Source organism: Lepidochelys olivacea (genome assembly GCF_965140295.1).
Source record: "Lepidochelys olivacea isolate rLepOli2 genome assembly, chromosome: 1".
NCBI lineage: Eukaryota > Metazoa > Chordata > Testudines > Cheloniidae > Lepidochelys > Lepidochelys olivacea.
Window position 1 is genome coordinate 24066938 of NC_140411.1, and position 16267 is coordinate 24083204.

At 45.6% G+C, this 16267-nt stretch overlaps 1 protein-coding gene across 1 annotated transcript in view; it reads right to left on the reverse strand.

Moving 5' to 3' along the window:
* Positions 1 to 16267, reverse strand: part of ME3 (malic enzyme 3) — a 190278-nt gene that overhangs the window by 88651 nt on the left and 85360 nt on the right. Inside the window, exons 2-3 of the mRNA XM_084646223.1 lie at positions 4126 to 4259; positions 2067 to 2216 (exon numbers count right to left, since the gene is read on the reverse strand). Coding sequence (XP_084502349.1) covers positions 2067 to 2216; positions 4126 to 4259 — 284 coding nt within the window. The remainder of the gene's footprint in view (positions 1 to 2066; positions 2217 to 4125; positions 4260 to 16267) is intronic.

A 16267-nucleotide genomic window follows, 5' to 3' on the forward strand; every position in this document is an offset into this window, starting at 1 on the left:
CACTGCGAGGTGGTAGCTAAGGCAACAGAACAATTCTTCTGTCGACCTAGTGGTGTCTATACCAGAGGTAAGATCGACCTAACTACTACACTCAGGGCAGAACATTTTCCATAGCCCTGAGCGAGGTGACTAAGTCAATCTAATTTTTAAGGGTAGACCGGGCCTGAGACTTTACATCTCGTCACGTGTAAGGGGCAGCACACCACAGGTCCTTCTCTTGTTCCCCTGTGCTTCAGGGCAGAGGGGTGGGGATGGGGAAGCAATCTGTCAGCTAGGATGGGCAGCACAGATTACTTCACCTTCTTCACTGCACACTGGCTCAGCACAGCTGGCCAGTGAGTTTGGGGGTCAGGAGGGAAATTAAGTCTCACCATACCCCTGGGTGGTGGGTGAAGCTTCCCCTTGGGGAGGTTAGTCCCTTGCCCTGTCTCTTCTGACTGAGGCCCAGCCTCTTCCTGCCAAGGCCACACCCTGCTCTCTGCACTCAGGCCCCCCACCATGGCCCCGGCCAAGGGACTGGCTGGGGTGGGGCTGATAGCTTGAGCAGAGCTCTGGGAGGGGGCGGGGATGAGAGCTCGGCCCTGGTCGGAGCTATGACCCCAGATCCCCTTTCCCCCCAGCCCCAAATTGGCTGGGGCCCCTGGGCATGGGCCCCATGTGCCTGTGCAGTAATCCGCCACTGCCCACCGCAGCACAAGGTTTGGTGAGGCTTAGACTCCCCACGCCTCTATTATGTGCTACCCATGCCCCAAACTCTGTGCAACGGAGGCAGAGGGAACAGCAATCCCATTCAACCTGCTTTCTCACACACAGAGCAGCGAGCTGGGTAATCCGCTTAAGGGAGTAGGGTGGTCTTACATTTCTGCATGTCATCATACACACAAATGAATCCTGTCCCTAATCTTCCTCAAGGCCTCACTTCCTCAAGGCCTTCCTCATACAGTACCTTCTGAGTATGTCTACACCGCACCCAGGAGTGAACCTCCCAGCCAGGGTCCACAGACATGTGGTAGCTGGGCTTGTGCCTGCACCTTAAAAATAGCCCTGCAGATCTTGCTTTGATGTTGAGGCTCCCCACAGGCTTCAGAGCCTGAGCACCAGCCCATGCTGCACTGTCTGTACAGTTATTTTCAGAGCAATAGTACAAGGCCTGTTAGCACAAGTCTGCAGAGCCAGGCTAGGAGAATAACTCTCAGATCCAATATAGACATGCCCACAGTGACCTTGGGCCAGTCACATAATGTCTGCCTCAGTTTCCCCACCTGCGATATAGGGGTCATACTCCTCATCCACCATCACTTGGGGTGCAGTGAAGGTGAAAATAGAAAGTGATATAATAATAATTATTATTATATATGTCACTCCTTTATTAAATGCTGATATTCTTGTAATACAAGTCTTTACAGTAAAGCCTATGTTTTTAGCCTTGTGATGTATTTGAAGGATGGAAAAATAAGACACTTTATAGGAAAACTTGAATCTTCACTATTGAACTTTCAGGAAAGCACTAAAACCTTCATAGCTAACAACTATAATTAGAGCATTAGCTAATCAAAATGATTTATTTTTTAAAACTATATTATTACAAGGAATCATGCAGAATATTTCCCCCTAAAAATGCACTTTGCTGTGCAATCCGTTGCAGGGCATATGAAACGACGCAGGTTCTCCGAGTCACCAAGAGGTATTTAAAACCCAAATGTTCCTCAAAGGGCCGTGCTGTCAAAAGAACTTCAGTGCTATGGAGACAGCAGAGGAGAAAAAGGAGGGCAGGGAGGGGAAGGGTGTGGCTTCAGAGTGACATTTGTGGCTAAGTTACACAGACTGTACAGTACTGTTTCAGAACAAAACCACCCTCTGTTCACAGTTTACAGGAAGACAGCAGAGTTACTCCCGGCTACCCAGTTTGTCATTAAAAGCACAACAGCACAAGCTGTTTGATAGCTGATCTTTTGATCAAGAATCAAATTTTATTTTTGCTGGGCCGCCCACAGAAATATGGGTGTTCAATACAAAGATACATTCACATCCAATTAAAGAAGGGAAAAAATAGTCAGTCTACTCACCGCGGCCTTCTGAAAGCTAGACCATACTGCTGACAGGCCAGGCCGACGGTGGGAGTATAAACTATGGGCATGAATCTCTCAGTGTCCGAGGTCAGCACTCTGTAGAAAAGCTTCTCGTTTCTGTCTTGCAGTGTCATAAGAATAATGTATCTAAAAACCAAAAACAACAAAACCCAGATACACACATCAAAGAACCTGGGTGTGGACAATTCCACCAATGCTGCGCATGACTGATGAAGCTAATGGCATCTAGATTCATAACATCTCACTTGCTAAGAATGCAGGACACTCCCACAAGGGCCAAGTACTAGTCTTTGGATGGGCAGCTCAAACCTGAGGTTCCAGAGGTACTCAGCATCCATAGCCCCATTGCCTTCGACAGGAGAGGTGCATGTTCAGTACCTCTGAAAATCAGAACCTGCAGTATCCTCAGGATCTTCTGGATTTGCAGCACAAACATCGCTAAATGAGGAGGCTGAGAAGAACTATGCTGAAGGCACAGTTGTGAGGACCAGTGCCGGAATTAATCTATATCTGATTTAAATTTATCAAGTGGTCTGCGTGCTATACATATTTTAAGGACTACATATATGCAAACTGCAATAGATTCGTATTCCTAAAATTCTCCAATCTACCCCCAATAAAATTCCCGCTCATCCACCCACAGTCTTCAACACACATCAGCCTTCAAACCTTATATACCCCAATCAGCCTATCCCCTTAGAAAGAGCCTGGGAAGATATTAGTGTTAAAAATGAAGGAGGATAGGTAAATTCCATACCAAAAAAAAAGCACTAAAATAATAATAATTTTAAAAATGAGGTAATAAAAAAAAAAGTTAGGTCACCTCTGTAACCTTAACTTTGCCCACCTGTGCATATGCATCATGACACAGTCTTAGATGATCACATATTTTTTTGTGTGTAGGATGTGGGATTTGCTGATGTGCTTGAGCTATGTCAAAACATCTCCCCTATACTCTCTTCTTTCCTGAAAATGATTCCCGGGCTGAGAATGAATTTGTCTGAAAAGTGAAAGTCTGAAAAAATTCTAAGCAACTGGAAAGGACCCACTTAGAATGGAAAAGTCCAAACTTAACCATACTATATGTTCAGGGCCTAATCCTGCAAAGTAGAGCATGTGGGCAAACTGCTGGGCTCCTCATAGTCATCGCAGTCTGCCTGCAAGCTACACAATGCAAGACTGGTGCCTAAGTCTAAGTAAAGATGGGCCAGTGCAGCAGAAGTGTTAAGCCAGAAAGCAGGGTACAATTTGTCTGAGTTTCTCAGTCGCCAGACCAGCAACAGTGATGTAAAAGCAAAACACACAGCCACTGGGGAAAAGATGCACCTAACATTTTCCCACAGTAACTCTTATGAGTAAGGATACGATTTCGTCACGGAGGTCACAGATTCTGTGACTTTAACGGACCTCTGTGACTTCTTCAACTTCAGCCCCACCGCCTGCAGTAGCGGGGATGGAAGAGCTGTCAGCCCCTGCCACAGCAGTCAGGCTCAAGATGTCAGTCGCCCCCAGACAGGTCGTGGGCTTCTGTGAATTTTTGCTTATTGCCCATGACCTGTCTGTGACTTTTACTAAAAGTAATTGTGACAAAATCTTAACCTTACTTATGAGCTATACTGAAAGTGATGGTGGGTTAGGAACAGGAGGAGAAGCAAATATTTACCACTGCATAGGATTTTTACATTTCTCTTGTCGTCTGGCAGGTTCTTTTTGTTCTTCCATCAGGCATTTTTCTGAACATGCTGATAGACAGATAGAGTTAAGTGAACCCACTATGTTAGCGATCATGTTGTGCGTAGTGTCATATCGACCTTGGGAGACGACTGGAGTGAACAGAGGAGATAATGGGCAGGCTAGAATAGACACAACTGGCAAACTGTTAGTTAACAGAGTATCCTTAGCTGGAAGAGCAGTGATTCTGAAGAAGGGCTCTGAGCACATAAGGCTTAAAATGGGATCCTCACATCTCCATGCGGGTTGTAAAGACCACAGTCCCAGCCAAAAATTGAAAATGGAGAAGACTTTTTCAACATACTTGTCTAGATCACTGGATTTGGTCTCGTAGCTTTTCATGACACGGAGAACTTGAACATCTTGGCTCAAGAAGCATGGAGGAAGCAAACCATGAATTCCAAGTTGAAGCCTCTCTTCAAGTGTAAAGGCCATCCCCTAGGAAGGAAAGGCGAAGGCATATTTAAATAACAGAATATATCATAGTCTGCTCTTACCACCACGGTGACCCCTCTTCAGAATAATCTGCAGAGGAGCCTATCTTAGTAAAAAAATATCACCCAAGGAACTTGCAAAAGGTGTCCTTCTACATTAAATGCTAAATATCGACTAAACTGTAATTCTACACACATTTATTATGGTAAATAAATAGGTTAGTACAACTGAAAATAAAAAGAAGTAGACACTGATATAGAAATAAAAATAGAAACTTTAATACGGGAGGACCTGAGGTGAGCTCTTCCACAATCGTGTGTGTCTGGCACACGCCTCTGGAGGAGCTACCATGGGACAGACTTTAAGCTAGGACACGGGACTGGATAGACCATTTCTCTGTTCTAATAGCACCTCTGACCCCTGTTTATACAGTAGTAGTGCACTCCAGATGGATATGCAAAAAACGCATTATAAAACAATGGGAAGAGATTAAGATCTTCTGAGAGCAGTCCAAAAAATATTTCCCCAAAAAGCGTGCCTGATATTGCCCAACTACAGCAGGAAGAAAAGTGTATTTTTCTGCTTTGTACTTTTGACATTTGTTCTCCAAACCTGTGAGGCTTCTGAAATAATAGAGAATAAAATCAACATTGGACACCAGCTCTAAGCCAGTCCTGGGCTTTACAATGAAAATATTGTGGCACAGCAGGGAAAAGGCTCACAGCTACTACAAATGTCAAAGTTTAGCTACAATGGATGGCAAAGAAAGAGACAGTCACAAGTTCAAGCCATCTATTTCCTACAAATACAGAGGAGTAAAGAGGCCAGCAGAAATTTCAGCATTAAAGCAAGGCTTGAAAAACCCACATGCCCAAACAGAGTGATCCATTTGGAGGGACTTATTAAGGTTTGGGAGCAAAGCAGCTGATTTCATCCCCAGAGGGAAAGGGACAAACCTAGAAACAAAGAAATCCAGTGGCTGCTGCTCCTTTAGAAGCAAACTGGGTATAGTTACTGGCATAGCTATGTCTGTTAGGAGTGTGATTTTTTGAAAATCAATATAGTTATGCCGGTAAAAACCCTAGCATAGACACAATTATACCTGTATAATGTGTTTTATACCAGTATAGCTTATTTTGCTTCACTGAACTAGAATATGCTATACTGATATAGGAACTTTTATACTGGACTAATTGCATCTACACTAGGGTTTGTTTGTTTGGGGTTTTTTCATTTGTTATTTGCTGCTTTACCTATAGTTACAGCAGTAAAAGTTTGCAATGTAGGGAAGGCCTCAGTCACACAAGGAGGAGTCTATGGCAAAGCTGGGAATAAAACCCAGGCTGCCAATCCTCTGGGAGCATTGCTCCAGTAAGGTTATTAGAAGGCCTAAAAGTAGGTCTGTGCAAAGAACCCCTTGGTAAAACGGTTCTATGCACCGAGTTAATACATCACAGAATAAACTTGGAAACAGACAACGTCCCGGATCAAAAGCTTTGATTCACTGAGGATTTTTGTTTTGTTTTTGAGATTCAAGAGTTCTGCCTAAAAGCCATATTGCATGGGTCATTTTTCTTGTGTTGATATCATTGGTAATTAATGTAGCTAGCTACTTCCTAAAAGAGCTAAAACCAATCAACAAGCATTCTGATCATTTTACAAAACATATGGAAAATGAATCATTGTAGTGGATGGCTATCACTTCATGAAAAATAAAACAAAAAACAAATGGGAAAATCCAACCACTAGCAAAGCACAACATTACAAGGAAACTTGTTGTGGGGGGTATTGCTGAAGATTCTAGCTCTAGGTAAGCCTCAGATGTTTAGATGATCATGATGGTCCCTTCTGACTTAGTCTGTGAGTCTATGTTCACATCCTCTCTTATCTGAGAGGGCATTTAACCAGTAGATAGCAGCTTCATTGCAACTGAATCCCATTCCCCATTTTCAAAGACTGGAAAAGGAAGATACAAAATGTCAGTTACAGCAAAACTACAGGGCCTGATCTTACTACTACTAAAGTCAATGGAACACTCCTACTGCCTTTAACAGGAGCTGGATCAGGCTGTTGGAGTCTGACCCTATAGGGAGCCAAGTGTTATGTTGAGGGCATGCAGAGACATTAGATAAAAACATAAAAATGCTCTTGCTGGAACTTTTCCATGAAACATAACTTTATTTTTTAGACTCCAGAATGATAATACACAAGAACTTCAAAACAGAAAGAGACAAAGCAGGCTGCTCCCTAGAACAGAGAGGCACATTACTCCTCTTTATGTAGGCTGTCTGCCTGCTTAGCAGACTCTGATTGCACACCTCCTTTCAGAGCCCCCTTACTGCAAACAGGACCAAGAAACCCCAGAGAATTTAAAGTAATGAATCACAATTTTAACACAGTTTTCAATGCACCCCACTGAGCACCCACAATACCCATTAAAAATCAAAGCCAGATGTAGGTGCTCAGCACCTCTCTAGATCAAGGCCTTAATTTGCATTGTCTTTCAAAAGCTCTGTATCCTACAGTGCAACTAATTCCCACAGTAGAGTGGTCAGTTTGGATGAGCTATTACCAGGAGGAGAGTGAGTTTGTGTGCGTGGGGGGGAGGTGGGGGGGGGTGAGAAGACCTGGATTTGTGCTGGAAATGGCCCACCTTGATTATCGTGCACATTGTGGGGAGAGTGGTCGCTTTGGATGGGCTGTTACCAGCAGGAGAGTGAGTTTGTGTGTTTTGTGCGGGGGGAGGGGGTGAGAAAACCTGGATTTGTGCTGGAAATGGCCCACCTTGATTTTCATACACATTGTAAGGAGAGTGGTCACTTTGGCTAAGCTATTACCAGCAGGAGAGTGAGTTTGTGTGTTTTGTGGGGGGGAGAAAACCTGGATTTGTGCTGGAAATGGCCCACCTTGATTATCATACACATTGTAAAGAGAGTGGTCACTTTGAATGGGCTATTACCAGCAGGAGAGTGAGTTTGTGTGTGTGGGGAGGTAGCGGGTGAGAAAACCTGGATTTGTGCTGGAAATGGCTCAACTTGATTATCATACACATTGTAAGGAGAGTGATCACTTTAGATAAGCTATTACCAGCAGGAGAGTGGGGTGGGAGGAGGTATTGTTTCATGGTCTCTGTGTATATAATGTCTTCTTTAGTTTCCACAGTATGCATCCAATGAAGTGAGCTGTAGCTCACGAAAGCTTATGCTCAAATAAATTGGTTAGTCTCTAAGGTGCCACAAGTACTCCTTTTCTTTTCACAGTACCTAGCAGTCCAGGAGCTGCTTGGGTGGCAGGACCAGTGATTCTGCTGTTGCAGGGAGCCATGGGCCAGTGCTTAGGAACCATGGCACAGAATGGCAATTTCCTAGTCTGATGAGAGCAATGTGATTGGCAATGAACATGGGTGAAATTTATTTACCTTCCCAATCCAATGGGGACAGAATTCATCCTGTAACCCACAAGCAGGTCTGTAGTGATACTGTTCCAGTCTATGGGCTGCAAGAGTGGCCAAAACTCCTCTGAAACCACTATTTGGTCAAGCTTATGGGAAAGCCTTACTGAATGTAATGAACTAAAAACAACTGGGTTCTACATCGACATTTAATAGGGTTCTATAGATGCTATTTAAAACCTGTAGAGAATAACGTCCTTTCCATAGGTATTTGGACCTATAAAATTCTGTAGCAGGGCTATACTTAGATTGTAAGCTCCTTGGGGCAGGAACTGTCCTTTTGGTCCATTTGTACAGCACCTAGCACAATGAGTCTTGGTCCATGACTGGGGCACCTAGGTGCATGCAATAATGAAATAAAATAATAATAATAATAAATCTCTATTAAATTCAAATAATAAATTCAAAGGCTATTGTTTTCTGCTATGGTCAATAGCATTTTCCATGAGGGGCCCCCTCCTCTGACCCCCTCTGCACCAGCCAACTAAAGGTGGGTGCAGAGTACCACTTCATCATGCACAGGAAGGGGGAGGGATGGCGACCACACCTTGCACAGCTCCTGTCACTCCCCAGTCCTTTCCCTGCAGAGCTCTATGGAAAAGCTGTAGTGGCACAGAGGGGCTTGCACAAGCCCTCCCTTGCTCTACAAGAATTGTATTTTTTAATTATATATTGCCTGAGTGGCGTGTGAGCCCCCCCTTCAGGGAGGCTAGCCACACAGCTCTGCCCCTTCCACCGGAGGCCCCCTCCTTACTGCCCCCCATCCGCCAGAGCCCCAAGCGCCCCCCCTCGAGATTGGAGGAGCCCCGGTCGAACCGCTCAGGGCTACTGGCTGCCCCCAGCATCGGGCCAGCTGCAGCCCCAGCCCCAGCCCCAACCCCAGCAACAGAACACTGGCCAGCCCCAGCACCAGATTGCTGTCTGCCCCCAGCGCGGGCCCAGCCCCGGGCCACTGGCCTCCGCCGACAGCTGAGCTCTCGTCAGCTTGGGGGAAAGGGTGAAGCATGGGCAGGGCCAGGGCTTGACTTAGGGGAGGCTTAGCCTCCCCTGGCATATTATACTCACTTCCCATGATATATTATTTGCATAACATGGATCGAAGGAGCACGAAGGACACAGGGATGAGCGCCCTCTGGTTTCTTGTATCTTGTGGAGTATTGGCCATTTTGATTTTTTAGTAAAAACTAAAAAAAAAAAAGACAGTACTTGTTGCTTCTGGATTTTCAGGTGCCTTGCCTCGGCATGTTTTGAGATCTCCTCTGAAACCCCAGAAGAATTTCCCATGACACATTCCCACTGATTATTGTTGTGCAAACCTTTTGTTGACCATGATTTACAAAATCCCTTTTACTTTCTCTCTCTGGGTTCAAATCCCATGCTCCTGGTCATCCCTTCTTTACAAACTGGTGCAATACTTGTTGGTTTCTAATCCAGTCATACAGTTTGCTCCTTCCTCTCCCATGGAAACTAGGAACTTTCAAAAATGATCATTAAGCAGCTCAATTTTTCATTTGCTTTGTAAAGATCTTTAGTACAAATATCGGAGTCTGGGGATTTAACTACAGTAAGATCTATTGATCTAATTATGGCATCAAGTGTATTAACTGCCATTGGGGCTGTAATAATAATTATTGCTTTGTGCAAGTTTGATTTATCTGGTTGGGCTACAACCACATGACCAAATACTGCTCTCGTTTACACCAGTTCCACAGCAGTGCAACTCCAAAGACTTCAGTGCAGTTATTCCTCATTTATGTTGATGTAAATGAGCACAGAATTGGGCCTATAAATTAAGAGAAGGTCCCTGTCCCAAAGTGCTTGCAGGCTAAGGGCTCGATCCTACAAACTCACCACAGTAAGCATTTCCATGATCAGAATATCATAGAATCATAGAATATCAGGGTTGGAAGGGACCTCAGGAGGTCATCTCGTCCAACCCCCTGCTCAAAAGCAGGACCAATCCCCAATTAAATCATCCCAGCCAGGGCTTTGTCAAGCCTGACCTTAAAAACTTCTAAGAAAGGAGATTCCACCACCTCCCTAGGCAACGCATTCCAGTGTTTCACCACCCTCCTAGTGAAAAAGTTTTTCCTAATATCCAACCTGAACCTCCCCCACTGCAACTTGAGACCATTACTCCTTGTCCTGTCCTCTTCTACCACTGAGAATAGTCTAGAACCATCCTCTCTGGAACCACCTCTCAGGTAGTTGAAAGCAGCTATCAAATCCGCCCTCATTCTTCTCTTCTGCAGACTAAACAATCCCAGTTCCCTCAGCCTCTCCTCATAAGTCATGTGTTCCAGACCCCTAATCATTTTTGTTGCCCTTCGCTGGACTCTTTCCAATTTATCTACATCCTTCTTGTAGTATGGGGCCCAAAACTGGACACAGTACTCCAGATGAGGCCTCACCAATGTCGAATAGAGGGGGACGATCACGTCCCTCGATCTGCTTGCTATGCCCCTACTTATACATCCCAAAATGCCATTGGCCTTCTTGGCAACAAGGGCACACTGCTGACTCATATCCAGCTTCTCGTCCACTGTCACCCCTAGGTCCTTTTCCGCAGAACTGCTGCCTAGCCATTCGGTCCCTAGTCTGTAGCTGTGCATTGGGTTCTTCCATCCTAAGTGCAGGACCCTGCACTTATCCTTATTGAACCTCATCAGATTTCTTTTGGCCCAATCCTCCAGTTTGTCTAGGTCCCTCTGTATCCTATCCCTGCCCTCCAGCGTATCTACCACTCCTCCCAGTTTAGTATCATCCACAAATTTGCTGACAGTGCAATCCACACCATCCTCCTGATCATTTATGAAGATATTGAACAAAACCGGCCCCAGGACTGACCCCTGGGGCACTCCACTTGATACCGGCTGCCAACTAGACATGGAGCCATTGATCACTACCCGTTGAGCCCGACAATCTAGCCAACTTTCTACCCACCTTATAGTGCATTCATCCAGCCCATACTTCTTTAACTTGCTGGCAAGAATACTGTGGGAGACTGTGTCAAAAGCTTTGCTAAAGTCAAGATACAATACATCCACTGCTTTCCCTTCAACCACAGAACCAGTAATCTCATCATAGAAGGCGATTAGATTAGTCAGGCATGACCTTCCCTTGGTGAATCCATGCTGACTGTTCCTGATCACTTTCCTGTCATGTAAGTGCTTCAGGATTGATTCTTTGAGGACCTGCTCCATGATTTTTCCAGGGACTGAAGTGAGGCTGACTGGCCTGTAGTTCCCAGGATCCTCCTTCTTCCCTTTTTTAAAGATTGGCACTACATTAGCCTTTTTCCAGTCATCCGGGACTTCCCCCGTTCGCCACGAGTTTTCAAAGATAATGGCCAATGGCTCTGCAATCACAGCCGCCAGTTCCTTTAGCACTCTCGGATGCAACTCGTCCGGCCCCATGGACTTGTGCCACGTCCAGCTTTTCTAAATAGTCCCTAACCACCTCTTTCTCCACAGAGGGCTGGCCATCTATTCCCCATGTTGTGATGCCCAGCGCAGCAGTCTGGGAGTTGACCTTGTTAGTGAAGACAGAGGCAAAAAAAGCATTGAGTACATTAGCTTTTTCCACATCCTCTGTCACTAGGTTGCCTCCCTCATTCATTAAGGGGCCCACGCTTTCCTTGGCTTTCTTCTTGTTGCCAACATACCTGAAGAAACCCTTCTTGTTACTCTTAAATCTCTCGCTAGCTGCAGCTCCAGGTGCGATTTGGCCCTCCTGATTTCATTCCTACATGCCCGAGCAATATTTTTATACTCTTCCCTGGTCATATGTCCAACCTTCCACTTCTTGTAAGCTTCTTTTTTATGTTTAAGATCCGCTAGGATTTCACCGTTAAGCCAAGCTGGTCGCCTGCCATATTTACTATTCTTTCGACACATCGGGATGGTTTGTCCCTATCATTAGATGTGAAACGACGAGAGACTGACAGACAGGGGCACAAAGGATGAAGTACTGATATTCCATGACATTATTGGAAAGTTTGTTTGTTTCACATTTTCTTCCATGTGTTAATTCAGAACCAAACCGTTCACAAGGTTTTATTTATTGAACCATATGAACAATTTTGTTGTAAAGATCCTAAATCCTCACATTATCCCTGCACACCCCAGTGATAGGGTTATGCATGACAATTAGCTGAGAGCTCATTACTATTTTCCATGGGTTTCCAGGCCCCAGGGCACCAATTTTTCTTCACAAAAAACAAACGAATCCATGTGTTAGAAATTATAAGAGTTTTATATCCCTTTAATATCCAGGCAAACAGATTTTCAAAACAGGTCTAGGCAAAACTCTATAAAGAAATCATTACTAGTCCGACTGAATTCCTTTGTAAGGGATCTTCCAACTGTGCATATTTAATAATACCCTTCCTAGTGTATTAGAAGGGGATATTGAGATGTTTTGATAGATGTTTTTTCCAAGGTGACTGGAAATAAATTATCTATTATCTAATAAATAGCTAATAAATTATCGTAATTGGTTCTTAGAAAGCTCGAATGTTGGCCTGATTCATTTCCTGTTTCTTCTGAAAAAAACCGAGCATTACCATAGTGAGAAATAAAAACAACACTCATAGAAGCTGATCCAGTTAGTATTCAAGTACATGGAAAGACTTTCATTGGTTTCACTGGTATTAATTCAGGCCCATAGTTGTTCTTCCATAGGAGATTCTCAGAGGGCTTTACAAACACCACTTCAGTAAGAACCCTCTATACCCCAGTGAGATGGAGAAGTAATACTGTACCCATTTTACAGAATGCATAAGCTGAGCCTCACGGGCACTCTGGGGTAGAACCTAGAAGATAACAGAAGAGACCTGACACATTATTATTTGCATTACAGTAACAAAGAAGCCCCAATCAGGATTGGAGCCCCAGTGGGCTGGACGCTGTGTATACAGAGTAAGAGACGATCCCAGCCCTAAAGAGCTTAACATCCTAATACACCCACTTGCTGCATCCTGTCATTGAACAATCAAAAGGAAAAGGTAGGCGAGGGTAAGGCAAGCAGTAATGAGACTGTCAGCTTACCTAGACCAGTTATGTGCACAGATAGATCTCAGGGAAACATTCTCCACATAAGGCCTCTGAATCCTGCATTGGGAAGTTTCTCAATTCAGAAAGAAAGAAAGAAAAAAACCCACCCCAAACATATTGAAACATCAACTGGTAGCTTTCTGGTTCCTAGGCTCACCAAAGCCTCTGGTGGAACAGTTCCAAGCTCAGCCAGTAACAGGCTCTGTTACACAGATTATTACACTACTCTTAACTTTCTGTCGAGTTAGTTTGTGGATGACCAACTTCCTCTATTAGTGAAATACCACAACATCTCCAGTTTAATTTGCTAGGATAAAAGCTATAATGTTTGAGAGTCTTCTAGAGCATACGCTGATCACCAGCTGGGGGAGCGGGGCAGGAGATGGAGCTCCCCCGACCCTGTGGTATAGTACTTCATAAGTAGATACATTATGCTACGCATAGAATAATAGAATCACAGAAATGTAGTGCTGGGAGACACCTTGAGAAGTCATGTAGTCCAGGAACTGTGCTGAGGCTGGACCAAGTAAACCAAGAAAGACCATTCCTGACATGTGTTTGTACAACTTGGTGTTAAAAACCTTCAATGATGGGGATTCCACAACCTTTCTTGGAAGCCCATTCCAGTGCTTAACTACGCATCATGTCTTCTTTTGAAACATCAGGCAACAGCCCATTGTAAGAGCTCCTCTAACTAGATGGAACATTTCTCAGTTACGGTACAGCAGTCCTTATGATTGTATAAAGTCATGCTGGTCCCAAGTACAGTACACACTTCCCCTGGACAAGAAGAATTCTACTTATTGAGGAATGCAAATATTAAATGTAAGTATAAAAAACAGCCCCTCATGTTCAGTTCAAACAATCAAACCTGCATCAGCACAAGGATCAAGGCAACATCAAGATTTAAACTTGATCCTGAAATTTCGAATTGAAAGAGTAGAGTTTAAAGAGTCATTATTTTAGCTTGTCTGGTAAATGCCTCTGTTATACAGACAGCAGATCATACTTGCATGTTATAGGGATTCAGAACTATTGAGAGTAATAACTTCATTTAGAGATCCTAGACACAATTGGAAAGCTAGCTATCTAGTTAGCTATATAGTGAGATAGATGAGTTCTCTAATTACCATTAGCACAGGATCAGCACTTTAGTTTTTGGAGGACAAAAGTCCTCATGTTTACAGCACACACCTAATTCACTACAACAGTCATTCTATCTGTTCTAGGCTTGCCCCTGTTTGAAGCAGTTTGAGTTTGACGTAGTGGTGACCAACTGAAGTCCTATGCATGTGGAGAGCACAGATGGAGTCTACTGTAGGTCACTGCTCATGCCATGGAGCCACAGACTGGCTTTATTAATTATTTGTATCACTGAGGTGTTTGGGAGCCCTAGTCATGGACCGGAATCCCATGGTGCTGAGCACTATACAAACAGAACAAAAAGGCAACCTTGCAATACAAGTGTGTGTGTGTGTGTGTGTGTGTGTGAGTGAAATCCTGGCCCCATTGAAGTCAATGATAGTTTTGCTGCTGACTTTAATGGTATTAGGATTTCCCCTACTGTGATCATTCCCACATCAGTATGAACTGCAACTGCAAAGGACCCCAAATTCAAGGGGAAGTATGGACATGGGGAGACTCCCTTTTCTGACATCTCCAGTATACTGTAGTGCTCTCTATTCACAGCTGTGAGATCTTGTGCAAGACACAATCTCTGTCCCTCAGTTTCCACAGCTGTAAAATGGGGTCATACGTGCCTCCTTCACAGCACATTGAGGGACATCATTAGTATATATAAAATATTTTGACATCCTCAGACAAGAGGTGCCACAGAAATGGGAAGCATTAAGTCTCTCGACCCTGCCTGTTCCGTCTTATCTTAAATGTGAAATTCCCTCACACCTTTTAAGTAAAACTAATACACTAATGAAAGTAACCCTAAACACTGTTTTCTCTAAGTTATTAACCACCTCCACTCCAAGATGTAGTCAAAGGTGCAAATAGCTATAGATCTCCCCACAGAGATGCCCCCGATCACCATTCCCCGTTTGACTAATTCACATGGCCTTTGTTGTTCCCTGCCCCCTCCTGTCGTTTATCTACATAGTGAGCTCTTTGGCCTAAGTTCTGTCCAAAACGCCCAGCTAAACACTAGGGCTCTACAAATAAGGAATAATGATCACAATGTGCATGTGGAGAATGTGTGAAATCATCTCTGACCGCACAAATCTGTACTGTAACCAATCAGTTAAGAGACACGCAGCATTGTGCAGTCTCCCATGGTCCTTAGTAGTATGAGATGGACATTTAACATTCCGCTTCTTCTATGGCACAAAGATGCTCTGGTCATTGTCAGCATGATTTAAAGCAGCAGGTCTCAACTGGGGGTCTGCGGCCCCCTGGGAACCATGAGCCCTTTCAGCTGAAGCTGAAGCCTGGAGCCCCAGTGTCCCTCTCCAGGGAACAGCCACAGAGCTGAAGCCCCGAGCCCTGGTGCCACGGTGGGGCTGCAGCTGGGAGCTGCGGTGTTACAATCCTGAGCCCCATACTAAAACCTCGAGCCCTAATGTCGCAGCAGGGCAGCTGCGGGGAGCTGCGGGCTGAAGTCCTGAGCCCCGGTGCCACAGCGGGGCTGAAGCACTGAGCTGCGGGCCTGAAACCTCAAACCCTGCTGCTGCAGTGCGGCAGCAGCTAGGAGCTGTGGGGCTGAAGCGACAAACCCTGGTGCTGTGGTGAGACAACAGCCAGGAGCTGCGAGCCCCGGTGCCGCGGCCAGGGCCGGCTCTAGGCACCAGCAAAACAAGCCAGTGCTTGGGGCGGCCCATGTCTAGGGGCGGCATTCCGGCGCCGGCCATGCCGCCCCTAGAAATGGGCCCCCGCCGCCCCAGCTCGCCTCCGCTCCGCCTCCACCTGCTCCCCTGAACGCGCCGCCGCTCCCCTTCTCCCCCCTCCCTCCCAGGCTTGCCCTGCGCGAAACAGCTGTTTCGCGCGGCAAGCCTGGGAGGGAGGGAGGGAGGAGAAGCCGAGTGGCGGCGCACTGGGGGAGGCAGCGGTAGTGCAGCGGAGGTGAGCTGGGGCGGGGAGCGGTTCCTCTGCCCCGTTACTTCCTGCGCTCCCCCTTCCCCGCTCACTTCTGCTCCGCCTGCTCCCCTGAATGCGCTGCCTCTCCCTCGCCTGAAAGGGAGCAGGGAGAAGACTCAGTTTCTCAGTGTATTGATCGGCTGGATGACAATAATTTTGCTCTACAACTAGATGAATCCACAGACATTCAGAAATGTCCCATTTACTTGCCTATGTGCGGGGGTGAAAGTAAGTCGAGTGACTTACCGGTACTCTGGGGCCAGCTCTGGCCCCCCGAAAGGGGCGGGGCCTAGGGTGGAAGGGGTCGGGTTGAGGGGGGTCAGAGCCAGCCCCAGCCCACCCTGTAAGGTAAGTGCCCCCCCCATCGGGGTAGCAGCAGCAGCCCGGGGCTCCGGGGGCTATTTAAAGGGCCTGGGGCTCCC